General features: G+C 53.6%; 5 protein-coding genes across 5 annotated transcripts; 4 read left to right on the forward strand and 1 right to left on the reverse strand.

The window, feature by feature from the left end:
- Positions 1–120: 120 nt before the first annotated feature.
- N0V96_008261 (uncharacterized protein) lies at positions 121–1335 on the reverse strand (the record flags this gene model as incomplete). Its single annotated transcript, XM_053192774.2, has 1 exon — positions 121–1335. The coding sequence occupies one exon, from the start codon at positions 1333–1335 to the stop codon at positions 121–123; it is 1215 nt and encodes a 404-aa protein (XP_053049714.2).
- Positions 1336–1936: 601 nt separating this feature from the next.
- Positions 1937–7367, forward strand: RRP5 (rRNA biogenesis protein rrp5; the record flags this gene model as incomplete). The annotated part of the gene is made up of 3 exons (XM_053192773.2): positions 1937–2344; positions 2397–6779; positions 6834–7367. 3 exons carry the CDS (start codon positions 1937–1939, stop codon positions 7365–7367), a joined length of 5325 nt encoding a protein of 1774 aa, XP_053049713.1.
- A 3057-nt stretch (positions 7368–10424) lies between these two features.
- Positions 10425–11794, forward strand: N0V96_008263 (uncharacterized protein; the record flags this gene model as incomplete). The annotated part of the gene is made up of 3 exons (XM_053192772.1): positions 10425–11003; positions 11073–11489; positions 11555–11794. 3 exons carry the CDS (start codon positions 10425–10427, stop codon positions 11792–11794), a joined length of 1236 nt encoding a protein of 411 aa, XP_053049712.1.
- Positions 11795–12506: 712 nt separating this feature from the next.
- Positions 12507–12890, forward strand: N0V96_008264 (uncharacterized protein; the record flags this gene model as incomplete). The annotated part of the gene is made up of 1 exon (XM_053192771.1): positions 12507–12890. The coding sequence occupies one exon, from the start codon at positions 12507–12509 to the stop codon at positions 12888–12890; it is 384 nt and encodes a 127-aa protein (XP_053049711.1).
- Positions 12891–14062: 1172 nt separating this feature from the next.
- Positions 14063–15668, forward strand: N0V96_008265 (uncharacterized protein; the record flags this gene model as incomplete). Its single annotated transcript, XM_065758271.1, has 3 exons — positions 14063–14083; positions 14163–15091; positions 15161–15668. The coding sequence occupies 3 exons, from the start codon at positions 14063–14065 to the stop codon at positions 15666–15668; spliced, it is 1458 nt and encodes a 485-aa protein (XP_065613026.1).
- Between the last annotated feature and the right edge of the window lie 567 nt (positions 15669–16235).

Raw genomic sequence — 16235 nt, forward strand, 5'->3', positions numbered from 1 at the left:
CATCGACTGAGGACGGTTTCTCTTACTCTTCCTTCCAAGCGTTGATGGTGCTGACGCGGTACCCGCCTTGGTACTTTTGGACGACCTTGCATCTTTGGGAGACTTGGTATTCTTCCCATCTTATTGGTCTGATTGTGATTGTTCGACACTGATTCCCGTATGCTCTGGGTGCGCTTCTGATCCCTGGCCAATGACCGCAAGCTCCCCTGATTCTGGCTGCGCTGTCTGGTGTTTACTTCCCTCGGCTTTGGGACGAGTGTCTCTAGACCAGAATGCCCAAGTAGAACCGGCTGATGGTGTCTTGGCAGGCTCTGGCTTCGGTGGTGGTGCGTCCTCCATAGTCACGTCTTCGGGCTGCTTCACCGGCTCCTCGGGTGCCTTTGGTATCTCGGTGCTTTCGGTGGGCTTCGGGGTATCTGAGTTTGGAGGGTTCTCTGTCGCAGGAGCGTTCGAGTACCAGAAGCCGAACCAAGAGTTTGTCGATGAGGGCGGGTTCGGCCCTGCGTTTTCGACGGCAGCCTCAGGGGCTTGTGGCTCGGCTGATGGTGCTGGCTGGGGTTCAGGCTCTGGCTCTGGTACAGGATCTGCCTCTTTTGGTGTCTCTTCGACGGGCGTGAACGACTGTGTTTCTGTCACTGGGGCCCGTGCTAGCCACCCAAACCAGCCTGATGCTGTAGCTGGTGGCTCGACGCCTTGCGCTTGCGGCTCTTCTATCGTCTTGCTCGTATCGTCGACTTTCGCTGGTGTTCCGTCTACTGCTTTACTAGTCTCCGTCGATGGAGCCTGCGCTTTAGCATCAACGCCGTCCTTCTTGACCGTTGCGTCTCCTTCCGGCGTCGCAGCACCGTCCTCAGGTATCTGTGGTAATGATGCTGATGAATCGGCCGGGCCGTCGAAACTTGCCGGGTCAATGCTCTTTTTGGTATCAAATCTTCGAAAATCGGGGATACTGGAGGGCTTGGAAGTGCCTCCGAAAATGGTTTCGCGTGCCAGTTGAGTCGATGCGGAAGTCTTTGGGACGCGTGGCCAAGAGCCGTACCAACTGCGCGCCTTGCGGACCTGCATCTTGAATTTAGTGTTTGCGCCCCAATAACCTACAGTGCACTGTAATAGAGAATCTACCTGTTTCTGTGAGTTCTGTGGTGTGTTCTTCGTCTCGCTGCCGCTTCTGTCCCTCATCAGAGGCATTTCTCGCGCCGGGCGGTTCGCGGGTTCTGAGACGGCCGTGACCTGTGACGTAGCCGACGTTGGGATCGCAGGGGCAATTGCCGCAGGCGGTGGACTCGATGAGCTCGGCGCAGATGGAGTGGTACGCTGGCGCTTTCGAGGAGACATGGCGGAGGAAAGGTTCAGTCGTGGGGGAATTTCGGGCGAGCAGGTTGAAAGTCAATCTGCCGCATATTCGTTTTGAGAAGTCAGTGTTGGAGGCTGGTAGGAAATGACAGCAACTGGCCGTTGTTGTTGAATGAGTTGCCTGGGATGGTGGCGCCCACGTTTGGCGGGCGACCTGGGATCTACGTCCAGGCGCAACCTGGCGCTACCTAAGTTACTAAGGTACTTTTTACAGTACTTTGGGTCGGGTGGTGGTCTGGCGGCGGGTGCAGGCGGCCAGCCCCTCCAAATGACACCCTGCTGATTAGATAAGGTACCTTAGTCCCGCTGGTGGCCGCCACCTCGGCTTTCATTCATGACCATTTCCCCCAGCGCCCACCTGCAGTTGCCCGCTTTTGGGTGGAGGGCCCGATAAGCATCAAGTCTTATCGTTATCTCTTATCGCTTTGCATCCCGCGCCCAAAGGCGAAAAAAATGTTTTGAGTGGAGTACCTAGTCGCAAGAAAGGTCCCTGGTCCTTTTTTTTTTCTTCCTCTCCGATCTCAATATCGAGTCCAGGACTGTTGCAAGCAATTGCAACTGACTTTCGGGCACAATCACAACCATGAGCTCTCTCAAGCGAAAGGATGCCCCCGGGGGTACTCCTCCATCAAAAGCGGCAAAGGCCTCCAAGGTGTCCCGGCCCTCGAAGCGCGATACGCCTAGCAAAGACAAGAAAGACAAGAAGACGACTGAAGATGCTCCTACGCCCCGGGCTCCCGCAGTCTCAGCGCTGCTCAAGGACGACGAGCCTTTGTTCCCCCGTGGAGGCGGCAGCGTTCTTACGCCCCTCGAGCAAAAGCAGATTACCATGGAAGCAAAGGCAGATGCCGCAAAGGAAGAGGCCGAATTATTCGACACGAATGTGAAGGGAAAGGCAAAGAAGGAGAAGAGGAGGAAAGCAAAGGATACCAAGGATACGAAGCCTGCAAGAGATGAGGATGCAGTCAAGATTGAGGGTCTCAACTTCAAGGTATAGCGTTCCTGCCTCCATTGGAGCAAACGTAACTAACACAGTAAAAAAGCGATTGGTGAAGGGCTCTTTGGTGCTTGGTCAGATCAGCCACATCGACCCGGTCCAACTAACGATTGCGCTGCCAAACAACCTCACAGGAACTGTCTCGATCGCTGCGATCTCGGACACGATCAATAACAAGCTCGAGAAAGACGCCGCCGACGAAAGCGAAGACGAGGAGGAGGACGAAGATGACGAGGGCATTGATCTCAAGTCCATGTTCAAGGTCGGCCAGTACGTTCGCGCACATGTTCTGTCGACCGCGGACGAGTCTGGCACCGGCAAGCCTAAGCGCCGCATCGAACTTTCCCTCCGGCCTGCCGACGCCAACACTGGCATTTCCAGTGACGAGGTGGTCGGATACACAACCCTCATGGCGTCAGTCACCAGCGTCCAGGATCACGGTTACGAAATGGACTTGGGTATTGAGGGCGATTTGAAGGGTTTCCTAGCCAAGAAGGAAGTCGGCCCCGACATGGATGAGGCCAGCTTGCGACCAGGCGCCGTCTGTCTCTGCGTCGTGAAGGCCGTGACAGGCATCATTGTCCAGCTGTCGACTGATCCTCTGAAGCTGGGCAACACCTCCCTCGTGGCGTCGAGCGCTCCGACAATCAACTCCTTCTTGCCTGGTTCCTTGGCCGACGTTTTGCTCACCGAGGTGACCAGCAGAGGTCTGCAGGGAAAGCTGCTTGGCCACTTGCCGGTTACCGCGGATTTGATTCACTCAGGTGTTGGTCCCGATGGTGTCGACTTGGAAGCCAAGTACAAAGTAGGCAGCCGTGTCAAGGCGAGAATCATTTGCAACTTCCCGGCTGCGCGAGAGCCCAAGCTCGGTATGTCTCTGCTGCCGCACATCGTCTCTTTGCAGCCCAAGTCATCCGGCAAAGGCAGCAGAGCCAAGGCTCCTCTTGACCTGCTCCCCATCGCTTCATTTGTGGAGGAGTGTACTGTGCGCCATGTCGAGCCTGAGATCGGTCTCTACGTTGACACTGGCGTTCCTGGTATCTCCGGTTTTGTTCACATTTCTCGCGTGAAGGACGGCAAAGTCGACGCACTGTACGAAGGCAGTGGCCCTCACAAGGTTGGCTCAACACACCGCGGAAGAGTCGTCGGCTACAGCCCTCTGGATGCCATGTTCCTGCTGTCATTTGAGCAGACCATCCTTGACCAGCCCTTCATCCGCCTCGAGGATGTTCCCGTTGGAGAAGTCGTTTCTGGAAAGATCGAAAAGGTCATTATCGGCGAGAACGGCATCAGTGGCTTGATCGTGAAGCTGGCCGAGGGCATCAGTGGTTACGTACATGAATCACATTTCGCCGATGTCAAGCTCCAGCACCCCGAGAAGAAGTTCAGAGAGGGGGCCACCGTCAAGGCAAGAGTGCTCTCGGTGCGTCCGCGAAAGCGCCAGCTCCGCCTTACCTTGAAGAAGACTTTGGTCAACTCAGATGCGCCAATCATCAAGAACCTCGAGGAGGTCGAGGTTGGTCTGCAAACTCCGGGAACAATCACTGAGATCGGCTCTGCCGGTGCCCAGCTCGAGTTCTTTGGCGGTGTCAGAGGATTCCTGCCAGTGTCACAGATGAGCGAGGCCTACATCAAGGACCCTAGAGATCACTTCCGTACCGGCCAGGTTGTCAGTGTTCACGTCCTCAGCGTGACCCCCGAGGACCGCAGGATGATTGTTTCATGCAAGGACCCTTCGGCTTTCGGTCTCGACAAGCAGGCCGCGCTCAAGGCACTAAAGGTTGGCGACATCGTCTCTGCCAAGGTCAGTCAGAAGACGGAAGATGAGGTCTACGTTGATCTTGAGGAGAGTGGTCTCAAAGCCATCATCCGCACTGGCCACCTCTCGGATAAGTCTGCTAGCAAGACTCAGGCCGCTCTCAAGCGCATCAATGTCGGCAACACTCTCACGGATCTCATGGTCTTGGACAAGAACGAGCTCAGACGTGCTGTCATCCTTACCCAGAAGCCCAGCTTCATTGAAGCCAGTAAGAACGGCAAACTTCTGACAAGCGTCGAGGATGCGACTCCCGGTGCCGTTGCGCCCGCCTACGTCCGGGAGATTGGCCCTCACGCTGTTTACGTTCAGTTTGGTGGCAATGTCACCGCCATCCTCCCCAAGAGCAAGTTGCCAAAGGATGTGCAAGACAAGGAGGCATTCGGCATGCGCAAGCACCAGAGTATCGAGGTTAAGATTGTGTCTTCCAACCCTGAGCAGAACCGCATCATTGCTGCGCCAGCCTCGGCGGATGAGCCTGCTCCCACCGTATCAGAGACCGCCGTGAACTCTGTCGACGACAGCATCAAGACAGTCGACGATGTCGCACTCGGCACTATTCTCAATGCCCAGGTCATGTCCGTCAAGAACACGCAGCTGAACGTCAGGGTTGCCGACAACATTCAGGGCCGCATCGACGTTTCACAGTTCTTCGACAAGTGGGAGGACATCACCAACCGCAAGAACCCCCTACAGAAGGTCAAGGCGAACGAGATCATCCGCGTGCGTGCTATCGGCATTCACGACTCCAAGAACTACCGCTTCCTGCCTTTCTCTCATCGCTCCACACACTCCGTCATCGAATTCTCCGCCAAGAAGGGCGACCTAGAGACCGAGGAAGTTGAACTTCTTTCCTACGACACGATCAAGGTTGGCTCTTCCCACGTCGCCTTTGTCAACAACCACGGCAAGAACTGCTTGTGGGTCAACATCTCACCCACTGTCCGCGGCAGAATCGGTATCATGGACGTTTCTGACGACCTATCTCACGCTGGCAATCTCGAGAAGCACTTCCCCATTGGCTCTGCTCTCAAGGTTCGTGTGATCTCGGTTGATGCTGAGAAGGGACATCTGGACCTGTCAGCTCGATCATCCACCGGCTCTACCGAGGTCACTTGGGAATCCCTCAAGAAGAACGTGGCCCTCCCCGGCAGAGTGACTAAGATCAACGACCGCTCCGTCATGATCAAGCTTAGCGAGTCTGTTTCTGGACCGGTTCACTTGGTCGATCTTTGCGATGACTACGACCAAGCCAACACTCTCAAGTACAACAAGGGCGAAATCGTCCGCGTCTCCGTGGTGGAGGTCGACAAGAGCGACAAGAGACTGAGATTGTCAACCAGACCCTCCCGCATTCTTAGTTCCACATCGCCTGTCGCGGATCGCGAAATCACCAGGGTGTCTCAGATTGCCTCTGGAGACATTATCCGTGGTTTTGTAAAGAACGTGACTGACAAGGGTGTCTTTGTGCAACTTGGCGGAAACGTCTCTGCTTTGGTCAAGATTGGCAACTTGTCTGATCGTTACATTAAGGACTGGAAGGGCAACTTCCAAGTTGATCAACTAGTGAAGGGCCGAGTGATCAATGTCGACACTGCTACCAGCCAAGTCGAGCTTAGTCTCAAGTCCTCCGTGGTTGAGAACGACTACACGCCACCTGTGACGTACAAGGACGTTAAGGAGGGCCAGATCGTCACTGGAAAAGTACGCAAGGTCGAAGAATTTGGTGCATTCATCGTGGTCGACAACTCCCTCAACGTCAGTGGCCTGTGCCATCGCAGTCAGATGGCAGAGAAGCCTGTTGAGGATGCCCGCAAGCTTTACAATGAGGGTGATGTGGTCAAGGCCAAGATTCTCTCGGTAGATGAGGAGAAGAGACGCATCACATTCGGCCTCAAGCCTAGCTATTTCGACGAGGACAGCGACATGGAGGACGTCGACGGAGGTGCGGATCTCGAGAGCGATGAGGATTCTGATGTTGAGATGGGAGACGGCGGCGCTCAACTCACCATCAGCGGTACCGACAATTACGAGGAGTCTGATGAGGAAGACGAAGAGTACGAAGACGGTGACGAAGAGGAGGATGAGGATAGCGATGTGGATATGGACGAAGATGCAGCGGCTAGCAAGGGTCTCAGCTCCGGCAAGTACGACTGGACTGGCGGCGCGTTTGACGATTCAGAAAACGAGACAAAGGTCAAATCAAAGAAGTCAAAGACGACGGAAAAGAAGGAGAAGAAGAAGGGTGGCGAGATCCAGATTGATCGTACAGCCGATCTTGATGCCCACGGACCGCAAACCGCCACCGACTACGAGCGTCTCCTGCTGGGTCAGCCCGACTCATCCCAGCTGTGGATCGAGTACATGGCCTTGCAGATGAAGGTCAGCGAGCTGTCCAAGGCTCGCGAGACTGCCGAACGTGCCATCAAGACGATCAACATCCGGGAACAGACCGAGAAGCTCAACGTCTGGATCGCCTACCTCAACTTGGAGGTTGCTTACGGCACCAAGGCGTCCACCGAGGAGGTCTTCAAGCGCGCCTGTCAGTACAACGACGAGCAGGAGGTTCACGAGCGTCTGGCCAGCATCTACATTCAGTCCGGAAAGCTCAAGGTAAGCAGTCCCAATACTCCTTTGGAGCCAATCATTACTAACGCAGCCTTACAGCAAGCGGATGATGTCTTCCAATCACTGGTGGCCAAGTTCAAGTCAAAGTCACCAAAGGTCTGGGAGAACTACGCCCATTTCCTTCACGTGACGATGAACGAGCCCGACCGCGCGCGTGCCCTCCTGCCCCGCGCGACCCAAGCCCTCGAGGAGCGTCACACAGCGCAGCTGATGGCCTCCTTCGGCGCTCTCGAGTTCAAGTCGCCCAACGGGGATGCGGAGCGCGGCCGCACAACGTTCGAGACGATTCTCGCGACGTGGCCGAAGCGGTTTGACCTGTGGAACCAGCTGGCGGACCTCGAGATCGCGGCCGCCGAGCCGGACGCCACGGCGATCCGGGACGTGTTTGAAAGGGGCACCAAGGCCAAGGGTCTGAAGCCCAAGAAGGCGATGAAGTGGTTCAAGAGGTGGGCCGACTGGGAGGAGAAGACCAGCCCCAAGGGCCGGGACAAGGTGATGGCCAAGGCTCAGGAGTGGGTTGCCGCGGCGAAGGCCAAGAAGGGGGCTGCTGCCGAGGAGGACGATGAGGAGTGAAGAAGCTGAAGAAGATTCCCGGATTGTCATCGAATCGAAAAAAAGGAAAAGTTTTTGGTTGGTAATGAAGAATTCTTTGCATGGGGGGTCCAACTCATTGGCCAACCCCCCCTTGTTTGTACTTGGGCTAGACTGAGCAGCTGGTTTTTTCTATATGTGTCAATAACAGTACGAATGGGATAATACGAGTATTTCCTGACCCGACCTGAAGGCTGCCGACCCAATTTTACATGTATGACACGGTCTGCTTGGCTCCTGACACCGGTGCTGACCGTCACCTGTAACTCACCTACTTTGCATTGGCCAAATTCAGCCTAGCTTCATGGGTTGGGTGAAAGAGGGATGCGATTCCCTGTGATCGACGCCGGGGTTGAGGGTGTGTTTCTGTTTTATTCTCCAAATGCCGATGAGTCGATGAGTGCAACCCAAAAGAAGTGTCTTGAAGTCTCTAAGTCTAATGTGACCCGAAACTTCCCAGTCACTTTTCGTAAACAATTTTGCCTTTGGCCTCCCAAGTGTCAACTGCCTGCCAAGAGACTTTTGAGATAGCTGAACTCATTCTCTCTAACGATTTAGAAAAATCAATAGTAGCGGGCTTGGCAGTGAGAAAAAAAAAGGGGGTAAGTCGGTTTTCATGGTCCGGCGACACAGCATCTCAGGCTGCATTGGAGTCCTGCAGCCAAGCCAATGCATCCCAATAGCCAGATTCCCAACACAGCTCAGCATATGCAGCACTCTGCAGGCTCAATTCTTGGGGTCAAAAAAGTAAGCTCATCTCACTTGGTGGGCCGAAGATGGAAGAGAAGACGTGAGCGAATGAGTTCAGAAGAGGGCGGCGACTCAAGATGAGTGAGTGACCTTCTTCTTATCTTAGGTAATGAGATGAATGCAAAGTCAGCAGGAAACGGTGCGGCTGGATTGCCGTGCGCCACAGCTGAAAATAGGTCAAGCCAAATTGGGACACATTCTTCCAGTTGACCAAAATTCTTACCCTTCTTTCCCCTCCTCTCATGTCTTCTGATGAACATGGCCAGACTTCATCCATCCGAACAATTCAGCATCTCATGGTTCGCATGAATGTCGATTTCCGTCGCTACGACGTTTGAGGCTTCCATCGTAAACGAATCCTTCCAGACGATCACAGCTCTCTCGCACCTGGTTGGATTGAAGTGAAAACAAACTCGAGACCGGGTCGGCATAGAAACGAACGCCAGTCAAACAAGCTAACCTTAAGCCAGCAGCGGTACCTGCGTCGACAAGGCTCGCAGCGAAGGCCATGGGGGCTCGTCCGAAGTTGTGCTTGATCCTTCGCAGGGCCGCAGCAGAAGTTGAACAAGCATGAGGCACCGTGCAACAGAAACTTCTGCGCTGGATGCGATAGATGGGAGGCTACGATTCCCTCGTGGCGCGGGTTGCACCAAGCCAACAATAAGGACGGGAGGACAAGAAACACAGACTCTCAGGTGCCTCATTCTGCTCAGTGCTCGATCTCAGTGAGGGCGAGAGAGAGGTATTGAGCATATAACGATGGGCGACGTGCAGATGCTCGTATAGGTGCAGAACTGACATTTTCATCCGAGCGGTCCACCGACCAACATCGGATACCGCCTTCTTCAGGGCCCTCGTCCCAATCAGCAGAAAGGTAAAGGTAAGAAATGGAAGAAGCGCAGACCGACCTGCCAGCGCATTTGCGGCGCTCAATAGCGTCAAGCGGGAAAGGAGAAGGGATGAATGGGTGAGCGAGACGACAACACCGAGCGGCCCTGGGAAACAAAGTCCAACAAGCTGTTGATCTTGGCTCAGCGGACGGCGCCACGCGAGTCGCGACGCACCGCTCATCGCAGCCTAGGCAACGGCATCTCGGGTCTGTCTGTTCAACTGTCGTGCCTAGCTCGTTTCTGCCATAGTCTGACGGCCTTCACAAACAACCTTCTTTCTCTTCAAGCTTGTTTCTTCCGTCTCTTAGCTTTACCAGAGTACATGGAAGGGGCCCCTTTTGCCCTGGCGATCTAGCTTTGTCTCTCGGTTTTGGCGCCGTATACCAACACAAGAAGCTTAAACGCTCACCATCCAATCCCACGCCGTCGTTCTTGGCATGGCGTTTCCCATTGTGCCTAGTGGCATGCGATACGAGGGTTCAACCCCCCTGTCGCCGGCGAGTCTGCGCACCGTGACACGGCCGGTAGACGCGGGGACCACGGACTTACACCTCGGGGTGGGGCGCACGCATCTGTATATGCATTTTCCATATGCCAAATGTATGTGAGTCTATTGTTAGAGCCGGCTTAGCGTACATTACAGCTCCGGTGCATGGGTGCCCTTATTCCAGACCTCTGGTTCCCTCTCCTGTGCCGTCAGACCTACCGCCTCTTTCGGCGAATCATTATTGAGGAATATCTGCTGATGCCGGGGGCGGACGGTGCGGTGGTGATCCCTGATGGGCTGCCCGAGGCCCAAGGCTAGGCCTAAGAAAGGCTAGGCATCGTGTTTCTTGTTCCTTCGTTGTTCCGTCTTCAAGTCCGGGGTGGCATGCTTTCTGCTCCCTCGATCCTCCTTCCAAAGGGCTGAGTATCACACGCCACAGGGCCAAGCTGGCACAGCAGACAGGCTTCTTGAGAGTTGACAATAGGTACCCGGGATCCGAGGAATCGAGCTACTCGTGTCGTGAGATCTGACTAGAGGTTGTTGGTATCTGTTTAGACTCAGACACCAGAGGGCTTGTCCCGAAGGAGCCCTGCACGCTAAGAAGGCGAGCCTCTTTTGGAAAGAGTAAACGTCCGGGAGCCTCATGGAAGAAAGCTGGACAAGCCTAATTTTGGTAGACCATGCTGTGATAGATGGCTCCTTGCCAAGAAACGAACGAAGATGATATAAGGCCATGATGTCCGGCTTCCATCTCCATCATCTATCTCCTCCTCATCGGGTCATCTCCTCTCTTTCCCTTTCCCTTCTTTCCAAGACCGTCAGTGTCATTGTCATTCGCTATTTCGACTTTACCTTCATCTTCTAATTTAGCACATTCGCTTTCGTCGATACACTACTATCGTCTTCCTCATCATGCATCTCACATCCGTCCTCGCCACCTCCCTGGCCCTGGTCTCCCTCCCAGGGACCATGGGCTACCCAGGCATGGGCGAGCAAATGGCCGAAATCATGGCCCGCAAGAGCGACGCCGGTGACTCGACCGAGCTTCTCGGCGACCTCGTCACCCTCAAAGACAAGGACCTCACCCCCGTCGGCAAGGACATCAAGAGGATGCTTCAGGGCAAAGGCGACCCAGAGTCTAATGACCGCTACAGCAAGGTGCCCGACCTGACCTCGGACAAGTGCAAAAAGGACACCTGCTGCGTCTGGCGCTACGTCGCCGATGACATGTACCAGTTCATGGCCGGCAAGTCGGGTCGCTGTACAGGTCTGGCCCGCGCCGCCGTCCGCCTCGGCTTTCACGACGCCGGGACCTGGTCCAAGGCTACGGCGTCCCAGGGCGGCGGCGCAGACGGCAGCATCCTGCTTGCCCCCGGCGAGATTGATCGCTTCGAGAACCGTGGTCTGCAGGAGATTGCCGTCAAGTTCCAGGAGCTGTACGGCAAGTACAAGGGTATGGGCTGGGATATTGGCATGGGCGACTTCATCCAAGTACGTTTGCAAGATAACTGAATCAATCCCATATTCGCTTCTGTCTTTACTAACCACATGTAAACATAGATGGGCGCCAACGTCGCAACAGTAGTCTGTCCCCTCGGCCCGCGCATCAAGTCCTACGTCGGCCGCAAAGACAGCGCCAACGGCTCCCCTGGCGGCCTCCTCCCGAGCCCCTTCCAGCCCGCCGACCAGCTCATCCAGCTCTTCCGCGACAAGACCATCGGCCCGCACGGTCTCGTCGCCTTGCTCGGCGCGCACACTACTAGCCAGCAGAACTTTGTCAACACAACCCGCGCTGGTGACCCCCAGGACAGCACACCCGGTGTCTGGGATGTGCTATACTACAAGGAGACTCTCAGCTCCAACTCGCCGCCTCGCGTCTTCAAATTCCCCAGCGACATTGCAATCTCCCAGCACCCCGAGACGGCCAAGGAGTTCAAGGAATTTGCTGGCCCTGGCGGACAGAACCATTGGAACGAGGTAAGATGATTTCTCCCCTTGACTTGTACGCTGAAAGCACGTTGCTAACATGGCTTGCCCAATAGGACTACGCTCGTGAATACATCCGTCTCTCTCTTCTGGGCGTCAACAACATCAACCAGCTCACCGAGTGCACCAAGGTCTTGCCCCCTGCTGTGAACGGTTTCCGCGCCGTTGATCAGTACAAGCTCGATAAGTGGCTCAATAGCGTTGGCAACAAGGGCGCTGCGAAGAAGGTTGCCGAGGATATCGAGAAGGGCGAGCCTGCGTCTGTTGAGGTTCCCCCTGTCAACAACCGCAACTAAACCTTTGTGATTTGTCTTTAAAGTAATGGCGTTGGCATAGATCGGGCTTGGGAAGTTGATGAGAGTGTTGTATATCACCAGTTTCGGAGTTCTGGTGCCAGGTCCTAGTCGACCGTTTGTATAAACCGAGTGTCATTCGATGACATCACATATCATATCATAATCCAAATCCAACCGTATTTACGATTCAGTCTTTCCATCAAGCGTGGAGATGTTTGATACCAGAAATTCAATGCCGAGAATGTGTATCGACCACTGACTCGGACCACGGCAGGCCTGGAAAGCTTATTGCAGAGGCGACTCGTAGCAGAGCAGCGACCACGGTGCATATGTCCACCGACTTGACGAGGCAATGAGCAGAAGTTTTTGAAATGATAGACAATCAATGAGAATTTAAATTATTATCCAGAAAGTTATGGCTCTGGTTTTTGAAAGTTTTCTCTGGCTGCGTATCGACAGGCTCTGGCGGGTCCTCGGACCTGATGATGTTCGGACCGAGAACAAGCTGGACTCTTAAGTGTACTGTGTGACATCGACGTTGTTTTAAACTTTCAACGCTGTCCACATACTTACCACCCCGCGTACTTACCTTGTGACTCGATAACATCTTTCTTAGAGCTCAACCTCGCATAGGTTGTATATGATACTCATAATACATCAGTCCTAAAGATCGTCCCAACCGGCCCATTTCTCTTTCGACCACCGACCCAAAATGGACTATCGCCTGGTGCTCTTCCTCTACCGCAAAAATGACATTACACACGCCGAATTCAGAGACCACTACGAATACATACACATACCCCTCACCCGAGAACTCACCGGCTCCCGCTTCCCCTCCTTGCACTCAAGACGGTACATTGAGCGATCGCCAAAGGACGAGGCAACCGTCCTCATCGGTAAAAGCACCGGAGAGGAACCTGACGCGGTGGTGGAGATTGGATTCAAAGACGAGGAGGCGGCGCAAGCGTTCTTCGATGTGACGAACTCTGGGGAGGTTGAAGAGAGGTTACGAAAGGATAACGCGCAGTTCCTGGACTGGGAGAGGCTGAAGATTATGAGGATCGGGGACGCTTTTGAGACGCGCAGGGAGGACTGAGGCAGCGCAAGTCCGTTTATGAGAGACCTTTGTATCTTTGATGAGGTCATAACTCATGAGAAGATCATGTCGGCAACATGTTCGGCCGCTTATGTTAGGGCAGTTTTCGAATCCTCCGCAGCAACTCCATTAATCCTATTCTTGCTGCCTCTCTTTTTTAAGGTTTTAGTTTCGGGACTAGGACAGTCTTGCTTGATCCTGCCAACCGCCTCCATACTTTGGACTGACTGTGTAAAAATACGCGTATTTCGACGAGTCTAGCCACAACCCAGTGCCGTGATCTGCACGTGACATGTATATGTAGGCAATGTTCTATGAATAAAGGCATATCCGCAGTTCATTGTTTGGATTTTTCGTATCAGAAAAGATCATTTATTTCTCTTTCTCAATCTATCGCGAACGTTGGCATGGTGGTTCATAGAGTGCTCTTCTGGAAATACGCGTAAATTTGCATGCTTCACCTGGGGCGTTCTTGAATCCTGCAGGATTGCGCCTAGATGTTGTAGTACAGCCTCCGACAAAGGCTAGCTTCACATCAGTAGAGGTAGAAAGGCCCTACAACAAGCAAACTACATATTAGTTCGCAGACTAAATCATGCACGTAAGTTCTAACAGTCTTCAGTTCCCTTGATCTGCACAAAGCCACAAGCCCAAGGAGCCTAACTGCACGTGGCAGTAAGAGCTAGCTGTGATCTAGCAACAAAATTACGCGTAAAAATGCTCTTCTAGGTAGCCATAACTTGAACATGACGCTTGTTGAAATATCTCAAAAGCATCAAAACGTTTGTTGCTCCTACGGTCACTCATTGCGCCAACATGTCATCACGGTCTTTTAACCCATTAGCTTGTGAGTCCATGGCGTAGATCTCGACTTGCTAGATGGCTGTGCATGCTCGCGATGATCCTAATTCGTAACTTCAAAGCTGGGAATATGAATGTTGACCCAGCATGAGCCTGGCAGGTTCATCATAAATAGAAAGCGTTTCTCCCGTGACTTCACGCTGAAAAACTTCATGCAATTCACTGAAAACCTAACTTCACCTCAATTAAAATCTCTTATGCTGGAAGCTCTCGGACTTATCACAATGCTTTTCCATCAATCCCTACCGTCAGCGGGCATCACGACTGTCACACTACTGCTGCTGTTTAGCACTTCACAAGGACAGCAAACGATGGCAGTCAACGGCACACAAGTCCCCTCAGGCTTTCCTGCAGTCCGCAACCCTTCCCAAAATAAAGCACCCCGATCATCTTCAGCTAAGAAGCATTTAGTGTGACGCCCTTGTGACCGCCAACTTATCTCACGCCGTTCACTTTCCTTCTTCTCCCCTGTACCAAAACCTCGTTCAAAACGGCTCCTACGCTATCTCCACGCGCAAACAACCTTGGTGCTTCGTTCTCCCAAGCACAGCCGCCGAGGTTTCCCAAACTCTCACTGCTCTACACTCCGCCGGAGATGGTGCCGGAGACTGGCACGTGGCCATCCGCAGTGGCGGACATGGGGGCGATAACCAGAATAACATTGTCGACGGCGTGACCATCGACCTGACCCACCTCAACACTACCATGTACGATGCAGCTACTAACGTCGCACGCGTTGGCACTGGGGCGCGATGGGGCTCTGTGTACGCCGCGTTGGAAAAGGACGGAGTCTTGGTGACGGGCGGAAGGGAATCCGTCGTGGGCGTTGGCGGACTTCTTCTCGGCGGTGGCATCTCGTGGTACACGGCGCGTACGGGCTTTGCCTGCGACAGTGTCGTCAACTACGAGGTGGTACTGGCGAGCGGGGAGATTGTGAACGCCAACGCGTCTGCTAATGCGGACTTGTGGCGCGCTCTGAAGGGAGGTAGCAGCAACTTTGGTATCGTCACTCGCTTCGATCTCCAGGCGTTTCCAACGGAGAATTTGCACATGGAGACGAAGACCTTTGGTCGAGAGCACGCTGGTGAGCTCGTTGATGCGGTTGCTAATTTCGCCGATTTGGGCCGATCGTTCCAGGACAATGCGGTGCTCCTTGTCGTCACTTACGATCCAGAGACTGAAGACAGCATCTGGAGGGCGACTAAGGTCAACACCATGAACAAGGCCAACAGTACGGCATTCGATGCCTTTGACCGTATTCCGACGTCAGCTCCGACTACGGAGAAGTCGGTGACGCTTGTTGAGGCTGCCAATAGTACCGCGCTGTCCGGAAAGAATCGGTGAGTTGATTAGGAGACGTCTGGTTGAATTATCAGTAGGTCGAAAGTTGCTGATGATTTGTTTGCTAGAAACGCTGGAGCCGGGGCCTTGACCGCAGTCAATGATCCAAGAGTTCTGCGATACTGCATTGAACAGCATGAGGGCCTCGTCACAGACATTAAGGCCCTTCTCGGACCAAAGAACTTTACCACAATTCTCGATTTCCAACCAATCCCGTCATACTTTGCAGATATTGGAGTGCAGAAAGGGGGCAACATGCTCGGGCTCGAGCGAGACTCGCGCAACAAGGTTCTTTTCGTAATGGGAGTGACTCTACTAGGATCAAACAGCGAGGAGCTCTACCCTCGGGTTTACCAGCAGGTTGCAGCCGCGAACAAGAGAATTGAGGACTTCTCCAAGTCGATTGGCAGCGACACTGAGCTCAGGTACCTTCCATATGCGGATTCGAGGCAGGATGCAATTGGAAGTTACGGAAAAGCCAATGTGGAGCACATCCGAAGAGTTGCGGAGGAATATGACCCCGAAGGCTTCTTCCAGTACAGGGTTCCTGGTGGCTTCAAGATCAGTCGAGTTTAATCGGAATTCTTGTATCACGTGGAGGCGCATAGAGATAGACTGAGTCGCTCTTATGATTCTTTGTTTTGTTTTGTTGCTCTCTCGAAATATTATATGGATAGTTTTGTGCGTTAAGATGGAACAGTTCGCTCATAAAAATCAGCTATGTGAAAAGCAACGCAACTTATGCTATTACAATCGACCAAAACCCAGTGACCGACTCGCAGGTTATTATGTGCATGTTTCAATCGAATCTGTAAGAGTCTGACATCCTGGCCGGACCGAAATTGGGAGACATTTGCATCCCATCATTGTACCACATCTGATCTCTCGGCCACTCCGCCTCCTGAATATGCTGGGCATGACGTGGTATAATAACTGGAGGAAATCCAGCCATGGAAGGCGCGTGATCTTGTGCAAGCAGGTATCCAGTCCCGTTGCCGACATCTGCGTTGCCAGTCATGGCTGCTGGACCCCAAGGTACGTTTGCTGGATGTGTGTTGCACCCGCAGGTTGAGTACTGGGGAGACGGATAAAAGTTCCAAGAGGGATTTGACCGCTGATATACGACATCCTCGTTACAGCTCG

Source organism: Colletotrichum fioriniae, assembly GCF_027942845.1.
Source record: "Colletotrichum fioriniae strain IMI 355084 chromosome Unknown scaffold_10, whole genome shotgun sequence".
Lineage (NCBI taxonomy): Eukaryota > Fungi > Ascomycota > Sordariomycetes > Glomerellales > Glomerellaceae > Colletotrichum > Colletotrichum fioriniae.